The sequence below is a fragment of the Sceloporus undulatus genome, chromosome 10 (genome assembly GCF_019175285.1).
Source record: "Sceloporus undulatus isolate JIND9_A2432 ecotype Alabama chromosome 10, SceUnd_v1.1, whole genome shotgun sequence".
Classification (NCBI taxonomy): Eukaryota; Metazoa; Chordata; class Lepidosauria; order Squamata; family Phrynosomatidae; genus Sceloporus; species Sceloporus undulatus.
The window spans coordinates 7,104,040-7,124,941 of NC_056531.1; the positions used below are offsets into that span (position 1 = coordinate 7,104,040).

The 20,902-nt window shown below is 41.9% G+C and overlaps 1 protein-coding gene across 1 annotated transcript in view; it reads left to right on the plus strand.

Moving 5' to 3' along the window:
- Nucleotides 1-20,902, plus strand: part of ADGRD1 (adhesion G protein-coupled receptor D1) — a 193,573-nt gene that overhangs the window by 168,832 nt on the left and 3,839 nt on the right. Inside the window, 3 exon segments of the mRNA XM_042441368.1 lie at nucleotides 12,596-12,722; nucleotides 13,661-13,702; nucleotides 17,429-17,521. Of these exon segments, the coding sequence (XP_042297302.1) occupies nucleotides 12,596-12,722; nucleotides 13,661-13,702; nucleotides 17,429-17,521 (262 nt within the window).

The window sequence follows — 20,902 nt, forward strand, 5'->3', positions numbered from 1 at the left end:
TATTTCAGAAAACACATAAGTGTTAATAGGACGACATCTGCAGACAGAAGTGCTATCATCCACTAACATTGGCATAACATTAACAATGTCCCACCCCAAACTTTTGCAGGCTTCATCTTAATTTGTTTACTAATTAAAACATACCAACCCTCTCTTCCATTTCAATGTAATTAAAACATACCAGCCCTCATTCACCCAGTCCCCAGAGGCTGGATGACCATCTGTCGAGGATGCTTTGATTATGAGTTCCTGCAGGGCAGGGGGTTGGACTGGATGGCCCTTGGGGTCTTTTCCAACTCTATGATTCTATGGGGCTCTCCAGACCACCCTGAAAAGGCAGACTGGAGGTGCCTGTTTTTCCTCCAGAGGGACGCTGCAGCAGCCAAATGAAGTGGCATCCCTCTGCACCAAAAAGAACTCGAAAAAAACGGGTTCTTTTTGGTGTGCATGGTGTGCACGGCATCAGTATGACATTGGTGCACTGTGGTGCATCAGTGATGCAAGCGCAGCGCCTGGATGTGCAGATGCTGCGCCGTGCTTGTTTCATCATGGTGGCTCCCGTGTGGATGGGAGGCCGCCATGATGCCAGCGTCCGTATGGACTAGGGTTCAGGAGCGTGAGGTTGCTAACTCAGTCAAAGCATCCCTGACAGATGGCCATCCAGCCTCTGTTTAAAGACCTCCAAGGAGGGAGATTCCACCACTCTCTGAGGAAGGAGTGTGTTCCACTGTTGAACAGCCCTTACTGTCAGGAAGTTCCTTCTAATGTTGAGGTGGAATCTCTTTTCCTGTAGCTTGCATCCATTGATCACATACTATATAGATTACCGTATATACTTGTGTACAAGTCGACTTCATGTATAGCACTGGACCCAGGACAGAACCCTGTGAGACCCCACTGGTCACTTCTATCCATTATTGAGCACCCTTTGGTTTCGGCCAGTCAACCAATTAAAATCCATGTGACAGTTACTTTGTCTAGCTCACATTTCACTAGCTTGTTTGCAAGCCAGGTCTTGCAAAATGGACCAGAAAGAGAAGCAAGTGGATTTAAATGGAGGTTTTCCGATAGGAAGCAAAGGCTTGCAAAATGGAGCAGAGAAAAAAACAAATGTTTTTAACTGGGGAGTTTTTCCGATAGGAAGCAAAGGCTTGCAAAACGGGCTGGAGGGGGAAGGAATTGGTGTTCAATGGAGATTGGGACATCAAGCCTGCTTGCTTTAGGACCCTTCTAAGCACTACTGGTCTACTGACTCTTATATAAGTCTACCCCAAATGTTAGGGGTAGACTTATATCCTTGGAACAGCGGTATAGAAATAAATTATTATTATTATTATTATTATTATTATTATTATTATTAATTTTGGAGTATAAATTTTCTCAACTTATAGTTGAGTATATACAGTAGTATGTGAAATAGAAGTTAATATCTGACATTGAAGCCAACAGCTACTATTGGTCGTGGATTTGATCATGGCCTGTACTTCTGCCTTGTTCTTTTGTCTGTTGCTTAGGCACAATCACTAACAATCCTGCTCCATCAGAAAAGCATGCTTCCTCCAGCTAGCAACTGGCTTTGGGATTCAGAGTGAGAGAAGGTTTTAGCATTGTGGATCCACTGTGTCTGGAACCACCACATTCCCAACTGACAGTTTCCCATCCTTCAGCAATGTGTTCTATTGCATTATCATTCCTTGTTCATTTTTTATTCTAATTGCTTATAAGCCATTGTGGAAGACTCTGGCCATTAGGGACGTCCTGAGGACTTCCCAGTTTGAAAAAGGGGCGTCTCTTCTAGACGCCCCTTTCCCTATCATGGACTCAGTCCGTACAAAATGGCGGTGCCTTGTTCATACGGGTGCCGCCATTTTGACGTAGCGGATGCTCTGCGTCCGCACATGGCACACCGGAAGTGACGCCGTGAGTGCGCCCTTTGGCACTCGCGGCTCCTCTTCCGGGGCCTGAGAAGGAGCGCGATTTCCGCACTCCTTCTCTGCAGCGTCTGGGAGCCGCGCCATTTAAAGGCTGCGGTTCCCGGATGCTGCAAGCGGAGGCAGAGCCAGACCGCTGCTTCTCAGCAGTCTGTAACACGCCCCTGTTTTCTTCTTTCGAGAACAAAATAGAAAGTGATAGGTCTGGAATTTAAGCTATAAGAAGCATGGGGCAGAGCTTCTGAACATGTCGCCTCTTTCTTGGATTGTAAGGAGCAATTTTCAAAATGCAGAAAAATACAATAATGGAAAGTTGGTTTGAGACATTTTTGAGAGAGTCTGAACATCATGTTGCTCTAAATATTGAACTGTCTTAGGGCTGATTTGATATAAAATGGCCCAGTGATTGTTGCGATCCCTTCTCCAGAACTCTTCAGCCCAAAGCAAACCTCATGAATATTCAGCTTGGAATTGACAGGTTTGTGCTGTTTTGAAAACTACATTGTGAAATTTTCACTGTACGATTGTCATGAAGATTGTGGATATGATACAGCCAAAGTTAAACTTTGATAAGTTTCACTGATTGATAGAAAAACCTATTGTCAACAGAACTTTAAAAACAACAACACATCATTGGCCAAAACTGTATGTTGCTATTTGTTTAAGCAGAAGTGATGTTTTTATTTGCCTTCTGCACAACAGAAAAATGCAAAACAAATACAAACTGGCATCCCTTTTCATTTTGAACATCTGTGGGTTTTGGGGTTTTTTACAAAAAAGCAAAGAGAAAAAGAAAGGCATAAAAAACTGAAATATAGCAAATTCATTGGATACATTAAAAATCACATTGCAACATCTAAAGAATGTTGATTCCACAAATGCAGACTTTTCATTCCTTTTAATTACCCTATATATTTTCATTTTTATTTAGAGGAGAGCAGCAGGGGCAAATATGCAAATAAAGATCTATATTACTTACCATTCTATTGGACTCTCTTGTTGATTTACAGTGCTGCCAATGGAGCAATGCAACTACCTGCTCAAAGAGGTGTTTGCACAATGACATAACTTTAATATTAACTTTCTTCTACTCCATAAAACTGACACTGACTTCATAGATTATAAATAAGGCCAAGATTGCAAGCCCAGCACCATATTTCAATGTATCGACTTTCACAGCAAGCTGTACTGTTCTGCAAAGAAAGTTGAATTGGTAATTCCTTGCCATGCACATGAAGACAGATTAAAGCAAGAGAAATAGAAAGCTTGGGTTTGAAATAATAAGCATAAAGCTTAAAACACTCTAAAAAGCAAAGCCAAATAAGCAAACAAAAAACCTCCATCAGGACAGAGTTGTAGTTTTTAACCTATGTACTGGAGAAAACTTGGAGGGTCTTTGGAAAGTATGGCCCATTATAGACGGGCTCTTCCGGCGCCCCCGTGGCGTGCTAGGGGTTGGCCGAGGACCTAGCGTCCACACTGGCCTCACCCCTAGCACGTGATGAGGGCGTAAAGATGGCAGCGCCCTATTCACACGGGTGCCGCCATCTTTACGTGCTGGATGCATAGCATCCTCACATTGCGCCCCAGAAATGACGCTGCGAGTGCGCGCTTCGGCACTTGCGGCGTCTCTTCCGGGCTGCAGGAAGGAGCGCAATTTTCACGCTCCTTCTTTGCAGCGTCTGGAAACTGCACCGTTTGGCTGCTGCGGTTCCTGGACGCTGCAATCGGCAGCGGCGCGAGACTGCCCCTTCTGGGCGGTCTGTAACACGCCTTTGTAAAACATGTGAAAAGTCCCATGCTTGGTTTCTGGTGCCTCTCTTTAAAAGGGAAAGTTATCAAGTGATGGGCTATGAGGCCATGTTCTAGAAGAGTTTATTCCTGACGTTTCAATTTCTTCCATGCAAGTATTCTTTGAAGATGCTAGCCACAACTGCTGGCAAAACGTCACGAATAAACTCCTCTAGAACACGGCCTCATAGGCCAAAAAGCCCACAAAAAACTATGGATGCTGGCTGTGAAAGCCTTTGACTTCACAAGTACATGAGGGCTGTTAGAGAGATACCACTGTTTCTTTGTTATACAAATCAGTAACTTACTGTGCATTGTTGCTGCATCTGCACTGCTGAAATAATGAAAGTTGACACTGCTTTATCTGTCATGGCTCAATGCCATGGAAACCTAGGATTTGTAGTTTGTTGTGGCACCAGAGATCTCTGACAGAGAAGGCTAAATATCACACAAAGCTACATATACCATTGAGCCATGTCAGTTAAAGCAGGGTCTAACTCTTTTATGTCTGCAGTGCAGATGCAGCCTCTGTAATACAGGACATCTTGCACAATGGCTGAGATCCTACAACATGTTTATATAGCATTGCTTCAAACAGGGAATTACATATTGATTGTAATCTATAACCCTTGTATTGGATGGCATAGTTTTGCAACTGAACACACACTCAAATGTGTAATAAAATTCATTGTGCATGCACATCCCATGTGTTCCCATGGACATCCATAAACATGTGTATCTGAATGCACAATCACAACACATGTTCTATAACCTTTGAATGGATACAAATTTCTCCACTGGACAAAAATATCCAACCATATCCATACAGGAGCATGCACATTCTAAGCTGTGGATGGGAAGGAGAGAGTCAGCTTCAGGAATGAAGTACTCTGGGCTTGTCATTGGAGGGCAAAGTGACACTACAGAAAACTGGAGTCATGCTGACTTCAATACCAAATGTGGAACAATGAATGATAGAAAGGGAGGGGGAGGAAGGGGAGTAAAAATATATATGGATAGTCTTTATAGGCATTCACAAACAGGAAGACTTTAAATGGCATAAACCTTTATTTCTCACTCATTTTGTTTAAATCTTTAAATCAGATCAAAACTGATGGATAGTTTAAATATAATTTTGTTAATGTTAATGGATTGGGATCACTAGCAAAGCACTATTGTGTAACACTATTGTGTAAGCATAACATTTCTGAAATTTGATATGATTATGGCCCGATATAGATGGCGCGGAAGACCAAAAACTAGGGCTGGGGAGCAACCGCACGCTTCCTAGCCCTTGTTCTTATGGACAACGCCATTGTGAAGGCGTGCCATCCATACACAGCGCATGACAATGGCATCACACATGCACCACCTCCACAAGGACTGGCACGTGCATGACATCACTGTGCCGCTGGAGGGCGCTTGCAGTGCCCTATCTACAAAGATTTCAACAAAATGAGTGAGAAATAAAAGGTTTATGCCATTTAAAGTCTTTCTGTTTGTGAATGCCTATAAAGACTATCCATGTATATTTTTTACTCCCCTAAATGGAGCTCCTTTTGGGCATGCGCTTTGTTCCTGCTGCAACTAGATTGGCGTGGAGCTCCTTTCTCCCATGGCTGCACCTGTCGGGGTGTCCAGGAGCATGCAGCCCCAAGGATACCCCTTTTCCAGGCCATGGTATATGTAGCCCTCCTTCTCATTCCTTTCCCAAGAGAACAACCTTGAGGCTTTGGTAACATACGGTGTCTATCTCCTTCCTTCCACCCGTTCCCATGCAACAGCAATAGCAAGTACATTTCTATACTGCTTATCAGTGCTCTTAAGCACTCCCTAAGCGGTTTACAAAGTGTAAGCTACAGTAATTGCCCCCAACTTTCTGGGTATTCATTTTAGTGACCTCCTCGGAAGGATGCAAGCCTGAGTTGAGCTTGAGCCCTTCGCTGGTATTGACCATGCAACCTTATGGTTTGTGAGCGAGTGGCTGCAGTACAGGCATTTAACCACAGCGCCACCAGGGCTCCTTATAAGGCAGCAGGTATATATAGAGCTAGTTGCTGGCAGCTCCTCATCCAATTAGGTCAGTGGCTCAGGAGAAGACCTGCCCCCTCAGACCATGTACTCAGGAAGAGCACAGGACCAAAACCAGCCAAATCTCCCCCAAAAGCCTCTGTAAAATGATAGCGAACAATAAAGGATGATCCCTCAAACACAGCTTGCCTTCTACACCGAAACATTTAACTCCCTTGTTTAAAACAGCTTCACTGACAGCCGGTTCATTTCAAAGCCAAAGTCAAAGTGCTGGTCAAGACATATAAAACCCTGCACAGTTTAGGTCCAGATATCTGAAAGACCATGGGCCTGAACAGACAGTCCAAAATAAAGCTTCTTCAGATCACTTTGGAGGTATGCTGTTTAAATGACACACACATCTTAAGAGGCCAGAAGCTGCACCAAAACCGCACTTCAGTCCTTAGGACTGGAACGTGGCCTTGGTGTGGCTTCCAGCCTCTTACGACACATGCATCATTTAAACAGCATACCTCCAAAGTGACCTGAAGCAGCTTTATTTTGGCCTGTCTTTTCCATCCCCATGCCTCCCTATATGAACCTGCTAGAGTCTTTAGATCTACAGGGAAGGGCTTTCTCTTGGTCTCTCCACCATCACAGGCTCACTTGGTAAGAATACAAGAGAGAGGCTCCTCGATGGCTTCTGCCACCCTCTGGAATTCTGTTCCACAGGAGGCTGTGTCCCCCTCCCTGCTCTTCTTCCACTGGCAGACAAGGACAAGTTCAAGTGGGCTTTTAATGTGTAATTACTTGTAGGGAAGCTTCTTATGTGTCTCCTTTATTTTTGACTTCTGTATGCTTTTTAATGATTTTATACTGTTTCTAATTTATTGTTTTAATCAGATGATTTTAATTGCATTTCAGATGTTATTGTTTTAGCTGATTCTTTTCATGAGCCACCTTGCATCATACTCTGGGAGAAAGGCAGTGTATCAATGAAATAAATACAATAAATTGGTGGGGGGGATTGGTCTTCTAACTGCTACATTTCTGATCAAGCTCATTTCACTTTCTTGTGTTTTTTGTCTTGTGTTTTGTCTAATGTAAACAGCCATCCTTATTGCTCAGTGAATTCTTCCTATTGCTTGCTGGAGAAATGCTTTGTGAAGAGGGAATTTTATTTGGAGAGCAATCTTTGAGTCAAGGACAATAGATTTTTTGATCTATTCATATAATCATATCTGGACAGCCTCCTGTGAAACACATTTCTCTGTACAGCTGAAAAGAAAAACCTCATGTGGCATTCTAGCAGCTCCTTTGAATCTGGCACATAATAATTTGTTTGCCAAGGGGTTTCTGTGAGGACTAAACTGCCTTAGATCTCTGTTATTTAATTTAAAAGGAAAAAATACTCCTTTTGTTCATTTCCTATCATATAATGCAAGCAGCCTTAGCAGTTCAGGTTTTGCAGTCTGGAGTTATTGAGACATCAAACCTAGTTCATAAGTGACTTTGTTGAACTACGGCTCCTATGATCCTTAGCCATGGTGCCAGGCATTACCTCTGTGGAGATTATCAGACAGGGAATGGGAGCAAAGCCTGTCCTTATCCTGTCCATGACAGTGATCACGAAAAAGATATTCACACATTTGTGCTGATCCTGTCATTAAACTGTCAGTGAAGCGGAATCACATTGGCGCGGGACAGACCATCCAAAAAGGACGGTCTCCCGGCTCCCAGCTTTGGTCCACAGGGAAGCCACAGCCTCCAGACCGCGGGACTTCCCCACAGACCAAAAAGAACCCACAAAAAGCGGGTTCTCCTTGCAGCACCATTATGACACCGTAGTGTGCCAGTGGTGCACTCGCGACTTCACAAAGGCGCTGCGCCATGCAGATGCTAGACGTCCGTCACATAATGATGGCAGTGCCCATCTGTACAGGCCGCCGCCATTTTGACACCCTCATCACATGCAAGGGGCATGGGGCGTCTAGAAGCGCCGCCCCTCGCACGTGATGAGGGTGCCCTATCATGCCCGTCTGGACTGGGCCATTAACACATTCTTCTGTTAATACAAAATGAACGGCAAAGATGGGAAAATTCCACTTCAATGATGGCACAATGACAGGATAAGTATGTTGCTGCTAGTCACAACTGACCATACTGGAGAAGATGATTCAGTGAGACGTGGCAGCTTTCTATGTTCTTTTTGCTTCTAATGAGACTTCCCTATTTTTCACCAGCAGGAACACACTGAAGTGTATACATTTCAGTGAGCTGCATCCCAATTTCAACTTAAACATGTGCTGGCACCCAATAAAAATTTCACTAGTTTTGTTGTTGAACTTTTTATTCTCCTTTTGTCTCCTTTACATGCCATACCTGCTATATATTAGAGATGGAGTGGGAAAGAATATTTGCCATTTATAATTTCCTTGCTGAAAAATGGGTTTCTTAACACTTGGGAAACTCAGGATGAAAACAGATAGCCGTGACAACCGTACGCCATGGCTCCAATACAGCCTTTCCCCAGCACAAAAAGGAGTGGCAGAAATCTGTTTCTTTTTGCGCTGGGGAAAGGGCACCTTTGCCACTACGGTAGCATTTCTTTGGCATGCAGCATCTAAATGCTGTGCCACCAAAATGCTGCCTGCTATCTCGTTGGGTGGGTGGAGCAGAGTAGGGACATGCAGTATGTGGTGTGTAGCATGCGGACACCGCATCCCCATGCCACCCTGAAACCAGCTCTTTTTGCCAGTCTGTATCAGCAGTCAGTTGAGAAGAATAACACAGGGGTAAGAATTTTGTGTACTGTAGTTTTCACCCACTATTTACAGATCCTGGAGTGTCTGGGGAAATTATTCTGCACAGAAATACACTAGGGTTTTTTGTGTGAACATTTGTTCAAAAATGTGTTTTTATGCCCCCCCAAAACAACAACAACAACAACACTCTTCCCAGGTAGCCAAGGATTTCCACTTCTTTGGCTCAGATCTGCCATTTTTCACTTGCTGGCCCCTATTTGTGGAACCTTCTTCCTGCACAAGCACAGTCCATTACTTCTTTAAACAGCATCAAAGCTGAGTTGAAGACAATCCTGTTTAGGGAAGCGTTCCCAACCTTACATGATTGTTAGCCTAGGCTGTGTTGTTTATTTTATTGCTTCTAATTTAATATATGTATTAATCTGCATTGTTCCTTGTAGAGTGTATGCCACTGGCAGGTCTTTATTTTATTTTATTTTATTTTAATTGCTCATACATACAGCGCTGTGTAAACCTACAGCACTTTATAAATAAATCTTAATAATAATAATAATAATAACAATAACAATCTGGGTGCAGATAGGAGGTACTTGGAGGTCGCAGGTGGTGTGTTCATACGACAATTTGGGCAGCAACAAAAAAATATTACCCAGTGGTGTGGCTTGATGCTACATCATGTGGTTGGGCCATGCACATTCAGCCTGCCTTGGGAGTAGGTTGTGCAGGCATCAGGGTTTCGACCCACTTTGGGAAGAAGCAGGATCAAGCCGTTTTTCCCTGCCCATCTGTTCCTGCCCATTGTTTACTTAACTAAGGAGTTTATCACACAGGAGGCAAAGTGCCCAATTCTTGTGGATACACAGGGTTTAAATCCCATGAATATCCCACAAGAGTGGGATTGTTTTCAGACATGTCAGGGCACTTTGGCATTAACCCGACATTAACCCGTGCAAAAAGCGGCAAAATTGCACCGCTTTTTAACTTCAGGATTTTTCAACGTGACATCGCCTGAAAACAATCTTGCTCTTGCAGGATATTCACAGATTTAAACCCCATTTATCCATGGGATTTGGGCACTTCCCTCCCGTGTGATAAATTCCTAAGTGGCTGATACAGAATTCTGACCATGATTTTTTTGCACAAAACCCCCACAATTTTTACACAAAAGACACACACAGAATACTTTTCCAGAATGTGTGACTACCAGGTGAGAACTATACATAAATATTTATTTTTTTTATACATAAAGGAGAAAACTAAAGAAATTATTTATCTTTCCTTGGGAATAAAATTACAGTTGGCCCTTCTTATACATGGATTTTTTATACACGGATTCAAGCATACACGGTTTGAAAATGTTCAAAAAAAGTATAAATTTCAATTATCAAACCTTGATTTTCCATTTTTTATAAGGGACACCATTATGCTATGTTATTATATTTAATGGGACTTGAGCATACACGGATTTTGTTATACACGGGGGATCTTGGAACCAAACCCCAGCGTATAACAAGGATCCACTGTAGTTAAATACTTACATCCCTAATTAGAGGTACACGTGTGTTGCTTTGATTAAACAGCAAAGACTGTTTGCAGAAAAGAGAAGGAAATGCAGCAACTCCACTTAGAGACAGAAATATTCCTCAGGAAGCTACCACTGAGCTATTTATATAAGTAAGAGAATAAAGATGTCTGGAAGAAATAAAGTGATACCTGTGAATATGAGTAATAACTGATAAGGAACAAACCAGCTGAAGCAAGAAATGAATGCCCAGAACAGTTTAACTGTCTGCTTCCCTCTTAATGCCCACTGTATGTCCATAGTTGTTAGTGCAAGCATTGTTTAACCTTTCTCCAATATCACAGAGACTGGACAGTTTTCTCGTTTGCAATGGAAATACACAAATCAAACCAACTGGGCAGTCAACAAGGTTATAGAATCCTTGCATCAGAATAATGAGAAACAATTCTGTCTGTTATTTCATAAGGTTGATGAGAAATTGTGCCATGTGTATGGAAACAGGGTTTTGTGATTTACGGCCCAACTAAGGCTCCCTCCTCCATAAAATTACTGTGTTATGAATGTAGTATTGATTAACTTCCTTCTATAAGCAGTGACCATGAATATTCCGTCCTTGGCTTGTCATGTTGCTGATCAAAAGCCAACATGGTTTATCCCCCAAACATCAGTTGACCTTTTGCATTTCGACTGGAGAGTACACAGTGCCCTCAAATGTTGCCTTGGCAGGTGATCCTGTCAAAGCCCTGGTTGATCTCTGCAACAGGGAAATGACCAGGGCAGTGGACATGATTGTCCCTAAGTGTCCCCTCCTATGAAGTGGATCCAAATGAGCCCCCTGATTCGCTAGGGAGCTGGCAGTAATGAAACAAGTGGGATGGAGACTAGAGCAACAATGGTGGAAGATTCTAAGAGAGTCCATACGAACGTGGGCTTGAGGTCATTGGATGGCCTATGCTGTGGCAATGGTAGCAGTGAAGAAATTATACTTCTCTACCACCATTGCATCCAGCAGAAATGTCCCAAATGGTCAGGGGCTTTTTACATTCTGGCCCACAAGAAGGAACTAAAGACCACTTGACAGCCTGCTGTGAATAATTTGCAAGACGCTTTGCAGACAAAATTGATTGGGTTCACTCTGACTTGGATGCTGTAGTAGAAACAAGTACAGTGTATGTAACCTTGGTGCCTGTTTTTCCTGTATTATTGGATAAATTTCAGTTTGTGCAGCCTGAGGATGAGAACAAGATCCTTGGAGTATTGAGGGTCACCACATACATACTGAATCCTTGTCCTTCCTGGCTTCTGAAAGCAGCTGGAAGTGAACTGACCGAGTGAATAAAGGGAGTGGTTGATGCCTCACTGCCCCAAGGGAGATTTCCATCCTGCCTAAAGGAGACTGTGGAGAAGCCGTTACTGCAAAAGACCTCCCTGGATCGCACCGTTTTTAATAATTGTCATCCAGTCTTTAACATTCTTGCACAAGGTTCTGGAGTGAGTGGTGGCCTCCCAGCTCCAAGGGGTTTCTGGATGAAATGGATTGATCTCAGTCTGGCTTCAGACCTGACTATAGGACAGAGACAGCTTTGGTTGCCTTGGTGGATGGACCTATGCAGGGAGCTGGACAGGGGAAGCATGTCCCTGTTGGTCCTCCTGGGCCTCTCAGTGGCTTTCAGTACCATCAACCATTGTATGCTTCTGGGCTGCTTTTCTGGACAGGGGCTTGGGGGCACTGTTATGCAGTGGTTTCAGTCTTTCCTGGACAGGTGGACTCAGAAAATGATTTTGGGGGACTCCTGTTCAACTCCTTGGCTGCTATAGTCCCACAGGGTTCTGTTTTGTCACCCATGTTACTCAACATTTACATGAAACTACTGAGAGAGGTCATCCAGGGTTTTGGGGCATGGTGTCATCAGTATATGGATGACAGAGGTGCTCCTGGTCAGTTGTAAGGCAGATCAGGAAATATGGACTAAGATCCCCTGTGGTGAATTGCAAAAAATGCATAACAGGGCACCAGCTAGAGCATCCCGATGTGCCTCAGTGGCAATTTGCACAGATCACTTTGCTAACTCCCCTACCTAGTAATGTAACAGCAGCCATTTACTGAATACAAATGTTACAGAACTGCCCAAGTCTAAATGTTGGAGAACTGCCCAAGTGTTCCTGCATGGTGGACTGGGTGTCCTTTGTGGTCTCTTCCAACTCTATGATTCTAATTCCCACATAAGTAGGGTACAAAGATGCAAGTTCCCACCAGGATTCTGCACAATGTCTCCAGTTCTTTTACTTAAGGACCTTTAGGAGAAGTGTGTTTTGCCCAATTCTGCATGACTTAGTTGCACTAAATACACAGCCACTGAACTAAATGTCTTGCACTCCTTATCCATGTCATACAAAAGTCAAGTTACCTTGTCTTGACAAAACAACATTCCACATACAGGCCCTGATGCAGAGTCCGCAAGACAATGTGAACTCAAGAATTCTGGAAATTTCTAACTGTGCAGTTAGGAATACAAAGTTCTGATGGTGACGCTTTTCTGCAGTGCTTATATCTATCCTTTCCCTTTATTTTACAGGATGACAGCCAAAGCAGTTGCTGTATTGCTACCTATCTTGGGAAGTTCATGGATCTTCGGTGTTCTAGCAGTCAATGCTCAAGTGCTGGTGTTTCAGTACATGTTTGCAATATTTAACTCATTACAAGTAAGTCCACACAGCTTAGTTAAGGAGCTGAAGAGCCCAGATAAATTTGGATTGAATTGTCGTTCTTCCCCCAATTGCAAAGAGTTCTGCATTTCTGTTGTTATCCACCCGCCCTTCTGATCTCTTGTGTCCTTTCCACATTACCCAAAAGAAGAAAAAAACAATTGGTTTTATGTTCCATTATTAAATATTCCGTAAACTCTAACTTAACCTGAAAGTAGATTTGCCAGACCAAACTTGACTATTTTGTTCTTCTCGTGAGTGGAGAAGCCAAAGTGACAGCACAACAAAGTGGGTCAGCTGGCCTTTTTATCTCTGAAGGAAGTAAAGGGGAAACTGATAATTTTCTTCTCTGTTGCACATTCCTATTACTGGTGTTCAAGACGTTGTCACCTGAATATGGGCACCATCAGTGGAAAACTGGAGGAGAACTTGATCCTCTCATTCCTCTTTCTCAGGAGGGTTGAGTAGCCACTGCTTCACCATAGAAGTAGCTTCTATGAGAAGATTTATCTTCTCCCTAAACCATTCCAAAGAGGTTGGTATAGGGGCCATAAAGACAAAATGTTAACAACTCTGTGTAATAGATGTTCAGAGCTTCTGTTTTTCCCTAGCAAAGAAACCCCAAACCAAACCAAAGCAGCAAACAAAAAAACTCAGTCTAGGACTGCAGAATGTCTAGCTCTCCAGTTGTTAATGGACTGAAGTGCTAATAAACGCTAGCCGGTATTGCCAGTAATGATGAATATTGGAAGATATAGTCCAGCAACACCCAGTTGTTGTTCCCTATGGCACCACATGTTCCCTGTGGCTGACTTAAAGAGAATGTCATGTTTTCCCCTCCTAAGGGCTCATTTCTTTCAACTGCAAATTTGGTGCTTAACTAAAACAGCAGAAATCAACCTTTGTAACAAGGAATATTTTCCTTTCTTTTAAAGGGGTTCTTTATCTTTCTGTTCCACTGTCTGCTGAACTCAGAGGTATGTTTCTATATTAAAAAAAATTCCTAGATCCAAGAGCCTGGAAACACTGAACTCTCTCTCTCTCTCTCTCTCTCTCTCTCTCTTTGTGCATTTACTAAGTGAAATAATATAATGAATTTAAAATTTGGTTGTAAATCAGCCATGGCCTTAAGAAAATAACAATGCTGTTTAATGTGCAGAGGCTGAAAAGGATCTTTTATATTGCTCAGCAATGTGTATGGATTTTATATCATGTATTTAGCAGTTGTCACTACAGTATGACTTATGGCTTTGTCATGAAATAAATAAACTAAGGTCCGAAACACGCTGCAGATATAACCCAGTTTAGGCCACTTTAACTGCCCTGGCTCAGTGCTAGGGAATTCTGGGAATTGTAGTTTATTGTGAAACCAGAGCTCTCTGACAGAGAAGGCTAAATGTTTCACAAAACTACAGAATCCCAGAATTCCCTAGCATTGAGCCAGGACAGTTAAAGCGATCTCAAACTGTATTATTTCTGTGGTGTGTATTGGACCTAAATGACTGTCAAGTGCTCTTGTTCTAAAGGGAATGGCCACTGCTCAGCCATCCTATGGGTTTAAATTCACAGCCTTGACCATCTGTGTCTGACCAGATGGTTTTGCTAGTCAGACTCTCCAACTGCAAGACATTGCCAAGGCATAAAGAGTAGCCTGGCTCAGTGGTAAAACACCTGCTTTGCAAACCAAAGCTGCCAGAATCGGTACCCAGGAATTCCAGATAGGGCCAAGATAGAGCCCTGTCTGAAAATGCAGACAACCACAAGGCAATTTGAACAATATTGAACTAGATCAGAGGTGGGATGAGTCTCATGATAGGAATGTAGGAATATAGGGGTATAACCTTTTAAAGAGAAATAGGGCAAACAGGAAAGGAGGAGGAATAACATTATATGTCAGGGATGTATACACCTGTGAAGAGATCCAGGATTTAAATCCTGGAAGCCAGGTGGAGAGGATCTGGATAAAAATTAAAGGGGACTGAAAACAATAGGAATGTTATTGTGGGAGTCTACTATAGACTTCCAAGTCAGATGGAGGAATTGGATGATGCCTTTCTAGAACAGATGACCACACACTCAGAAAGGAGAGATTTGGTAGTGATGGGTGATTTAACTATCCTGATATTTGCGGGAATTCAAACTCAGTCAAAACTTTAAGGTCTAGCAAATTCCTCACTTGCCTCAAAGACAATTTCATTGTCCAAAAGGTGAAAGAGGCAACAAGCGGATCAGCTATTTTAGATCTGATTCTAGCCAACAGGTGCAAGTGGTGGGATCCTTAGGTGGGAGTTATCATGTTCTCCTGGAGTTTGTTATGAAGTGGAAAGGAGAAGCCAAACCTATAGTCAGATATGCATTCTAGACTTTAGGAAAACTGATTTCAATAAACTTAGGGAAATATTGGGGGGATTCCCTCAGGAATAGTAAAAGAGAAGAGAGTTCAGGACAGATGGGAGTTTCTCAAAATGGAGCTAATGAAGGCAGAATTTGAAACAGTTCCAATGAGGAGGAAAAATGGGAGGTGTCTCAAGAAACCAGGATGGATGTCTAAAGAACTTTCAACTGAGCTAAGTTTTAAATGGAATGTTTATATGAAATGGAAAAGGGGGGAAATTACCAAAGAGGAATTCAAACAAATAGAACTTTGACCCATTGTACATTGTATAATATTAAAAGATTAGTACAATTAAAAACACAGAAAAGTGGTACATTATAATAGAATTAAATTCTGATAATATTAAAATAGGTTACTTATTAAAAGAATAAAATACAGAACTCCAGGAGAACAGGAAAAGTCCCAGCAGACTGGAAGCGGGCAAATATTCCCATCTTCAAAAAAGGGGGAAAAGAGGATCCCAACAATTACCACCCAGTTAGTCTGACATCTATACCAGGAAATATTCTAGAGCAGATCAGTAAACAAAGAGTCTATGAACATCTAGAAGGAAATGCCATAAACACAAAAAGTCAACATGGGTTTCTCAAAAACAAGTCAAGACAGACTGATCTGATCTCTTCTGGATTGGTAGATGAAGGGAATGCTGTGAATAACATATCTTGATTTCAGTAAGGCCTTTGACAAGGTCCTCCATGATATTCTTGCAAGCAAGCTAGTAAAATGTGGATTAGACAATGCAACTGTTAGGTGACTTGTAATTGGTTGATCAGCCAACTCTAAAAGTGTCAGCAATGGCTTCTCTTCCTCCTGGAGAAAAGTGACCAGTGGGGTACCACAGGGTTCTGTCCTCAGCCCAGTGGTCTTCAACATCTGTATCAATGACTTGGATAATAGATTAGGGGACATGATTAGCAAATTTGCAAATGACTTCAAATTAGGAGGAGAAGCTAATACCTGAACACACCAACACAAGATGTCAAACTGATAATAGGCAATTTGAATGTTAAAGCATTTATAATAGATTATGCAGTCTTTGATTCCATAGATCATGAAAGGCTATGGAATGCTCTTAAAGACATGGGGATGCCAACACATCTAATCAACACATTCTGCCTCAATTCGTAGGGAGAGGCGGGAAATAGAAATAAAATTATTATTATTATTATTATTATTATTATTATTAGTCCTGATGTGGAACTTGTACTTAATGGCGCTGGTGGCACAGTGGTTAAATGCCTGTACTGTAGCCATTCATTTACAAGCCACAAGGTTGTGAGTTCAATAACAGCCAAGGTCTCCGAGTTGACTCAGCCTGGCATCCTTCCATAGGTTGCTAAAGATGTCGGAAATGATAATATAGTTACTGGTGTGGCATATAAATTGGTTCGTAAAAGGCACAGACTGGCATATCTAATATTTTTCCAATTAAGGAAATGACTCTATGGATGGGGCTAATAGAAAAACTGTAGATTGATAAGTGAGTAATATAGATATACTTATTGAATGGGGGGACTTGGAATTCTCTAGGAAGTCAATGTTATTAGTAGGTAATATAGGTGAATGATCAGACAAATTAATCACCTGTAAAGGATTAATGAAACTGAAATACGATGTTTGTAGTGTTTTAATTGTTAAGGTTTTTTTAAAAAATTTAAAAAAACACAAAAAAACTAGAGGCTGTGTAGGGATTGTCAATATGTAGTACACTCATCCCTCCATATTTGTGGATTTGATATTTGTGGCTTTGATTATTCACGAATTAGATTAATATGTTCCCTGTAAAAATATCTAGGTCCTCCAGGGCAACTCTATGGTCAACTTTAACTAAAAGTTGCACTGAAAGACCTAGAAATTCCTAGAGACAATGCTCTACTAGGCATTTATAGCTCCTCCAGTGCAGTTCTATGGTCAGTGTCTGTCGGACATTGACCACAGAGTTGCACTGGAGGACCTAGAGATTTCTAGAGAGGTGTCCTTTCAGGTAAAAACATGGTGTTTTTGTTATTTGCATTTTTTCCATATTCACGGGGGTCTTGTGCCCCCAACCCTAGTGAATATGGAGGGACTAGTGTAGTTGCAAATGTGTAACTGTATGTTACATATTTGCAATTGCCGGATGCCAGCCAATGATGATGATGACGATGATAATGATGACGACAACAACAATGGAGAAACAGCATGGTGGTGAGAAGGGATGAGACAGAACATTTCCATGATGAAGTGTAGCTTGTGAAAGGAATAATTTTTAATTGTATCAGCAAGGTGCGATTTTTTTAACACCGTCATCTTTCTTCTCCCCAACAAGGTTAGAGCTGCGTTTAAGCACAAAACCAAGGTATGGTCACTGACCAGCAGTTCAGTCCGCAACATCAATGTGAAACCTTTCAACTCAGATATTGTGAGTATTCCTAGAACTGGTAAGACTTCATACTCTGATTGGGATGAACTGGTGACCAAACACTGAGAATCAGAAAGAACTGGACCATTCCAACAGTCAGACTTACTGACTGACTATCTATTTTAAGATAGTCAGCAGTTATAGCAAGCTTCCCTGAAAAGTGCTTTCTTTTCAGGCACCTGGTTTCAGGCACGTGGTTCAGCCATTGATTCTCCAGATATTTTCAACTTCAATTTACAGACACCCCCACCATGGCCAGTGGTCAACGTTTCTGACAGTTCATCCAAAATATCTGGGGACCAAAGATTGATAATTATTGGCTTATACATCATCATTATTTTGGGAGAGAGAGGATCCGATATAGTTAAGATTGTATGTAGAAGGTCCCAAATTGAATCCCCAGTCTCTAATCAAATATTGATCTTAGATCTTTTTTTCAGGATCTCAGTACTGGGATGCAAACTGAGATTTGCAGGAGATACCACTGCTCACCATAGATAATATTAGAACAACCCAGTACAAGATGGACCAATGGTCTGACTCAGTAGAATGCAGAGTTATATGCTAATATGTCATTCAGCTGCATACAGCTTTCACCTGTATGAAGCACTTTGCTTCAATTATAAAACATGCTTTGAATGCAGAAAGTTCCAGGTTCAATCCATGGCATCTCCAGTTAGGGCTTGGACAGTCTGCCTGAAAGTTTGGAGAGTTGCTGCTGACAATTACTAGAGGTGCCATTGACTAGATAAAGTAATGATCTACTGATGAACAAGACAGGAGTCCCACAGGGCTCTGTCCTGGGCCCAGTGCTCTTCAACATCTTTATCAATGAGTTGGATGACAGAACTGGGGGTATACTTATCAAATTTGCAGATGACACCAAATTAGGAGGAGTAGTGAATACCCCAGAGGACAGGATTAAAATTCAAACTGACCAGAATAGACTAGAAGACTGGGCCAAAGCTAACAAAATGAAATTCAACACAGAGAAATGTAAGGTACTGCACTTAGGGCAGAAAAATAAAATGCACAGATTTAGGATGGGGGACACCTGGCTGAATGAGACTACATGTGAAAGGGATCTGGGAGTCCAGGTAGACCACAAGTTGAACATGAGTCAACAGTGAAATGCGGCAGCTAAAAAGGCCAATGCGATTTTAGGCTGCCTCAATAGAAGTATAGTGTCTAGATCAAGGGAAGTAATTGTGCCACTGTACTCTGCTTTGGTCAGGCCCCATCTGGAATATTGTGTCCAGTTCTGGGCACCACAATACAAAAAGGACATTGACAAACTGGAGCGTGACCACAGGAGCGCAACTAAAATGATGAAGGGTCTGGAAACCATGCCATATGAGGAACAACTTAGGGAGCTGGGGATGTTTAGCCTGGAGAAGAGAAGGTTAAGAGGTGATATGATAGCCCTGTTTAAATACTTGAAGGGATGTCATATTGAGCAGGGAGCAAGCTTGTTTTCTGCTGCTCCAGAGACTAGGACCCAAAACAATGGATGCAAATTATAGGAAAAGAGATTCCACCTCAACATTAGGAGGGATGTCCTGACAGTAAGGGCTGTTCGACAATGGAAGACACTCCCTCGGAGTGTAGTGGAGTCTCCTTCCTTGGAGGGTCTCTAAGCAGAGGCTGGATGGCCATCTGTCAGGGATGTTTTGATGGAGGGTTCCTGCATGGCCAAATGGGGATGGACTGGATGGCCCTTGTGGTCTCTTCTACCTCTACGGTTCTATGATTGTATGAAGACAGCTTCATCTGTACCTATAATTAATGAGGGTGGCACCAATGCTGGTTTCTTTCTAGCACCAAGTCAGGAGTTGGCTTTTTATAGAAGCCTTTGGAGCTTAATTTATTTTGTATGTGTATGTGTGCTTTCAAGTTGCCTGTCAACCTATGACAACCCCCATGAATTTCGGACGGTTTTGTTAGGCAAGGAATCCTCAGAGGTAGTTTTGCCAGTTCCTTCTGATGAATGCACCTGTTTTTAAATTGTTCTAGCCTTTTAAGCACAAGTTTTAATTTGTTCGTGCGCTTAATATTTTTTATACAGTTTAAACTATTTTACTGTTAATCTCAAATTGTTTTACATTGTTTCTTGTTTTATCTGTATGCACCCTTAAACACTATAAAAGGTGGGTGGATAATATTTTAATTAATAAATAACAAAACTTATGGCTACAAAGGGGCCATTTGGCATGAGCTGAATTTGCTTGTGGCATTAGGGATGCAAAACCTCAGTTGTCTCACTTGTATACAGGAACAAGAAACCTCATTTTTTTTCTTCATCACCCAAGAGAAGAAAAGATTAATTTTTGGGGTCACAACTCAATGCATTCACCTTACAGATTGTTATTCAAATTGTTATAACAAAGACTGCTTGTTTCCTTGACTTTTAATAGATGAGTGGTTTGCATTTTTTCCCACTGATCAAGCCGTCCTTCTGCCCATGCTGTGTGCATGTTCTTAGCTTCCAAAAGGAAAATGACACTAATTTTGCAAAAAGACAATTTTCACATAATAATAAGAGACATGACTCATCTCATTCTTGCACTGGAAATGAGAAATGTCATGGGGGGGGGCAGCAATGGGCCACTGTCCGGACAAAAATGAGACAACATAATTGCTTCACATCTTAAGGGATAATATCATAGAATCACAGAATCATAAACCTCAGTATCTGACCCAGAATTCTATGCTGGCAGAGCAGTTCCATGGCAGATGTACAGAGGCTCTTCGGCAGACTAATGGATTTGCAAAGGATTTTGTGAGAATGGGATTATTTGAAAACCAATGAGTGTTTATAGGATCAACAAATTATGTAGCTCTAGTTCTGAAGATATGCTTAATGTATTTTGTGAAATGTTCTCTGAATGGTTTGTACACCAAGGCTTTCAGCAGTCTAAGACAAGACCAGTGGTTTAATTGGTTTTCCTGGGAGTCAGTGGCAGTTTAATTGAAGCTAGAAATATACTTTCAGTTTTAACCTCTCTTAGAATGTTGAGTTAGGGCCCTAAAAGACAGGCCAAAATAAAGCTGCTTCAGGTCACTTTGGGGGTATGCTGTTTAAATGCTGTATGCATCCTAAGAAGCCAGAAGCTGTGCCAAAGCCATTCTCCAGTCCTAATGTCTAGAGTGCAGCTTTGGTGCAGCTTCTGGCCTCTTAAGATGTGCGTGTCATTTAAAGAGCATACCTCCAAAGTGACCTGAAGCCACTTTATTTCGGCCTGTCTGTTCAGGCCCTGAAGTCCAATTAGCCCTAATGTTAGAATAGACTCACTTAATTAATGGGATTTGCCTATTTGTTAAGGAGAGCCAACATGGAGTAGTTATTTGAGCGTTGGACTACAACTTTGGAAACTAGGGTTC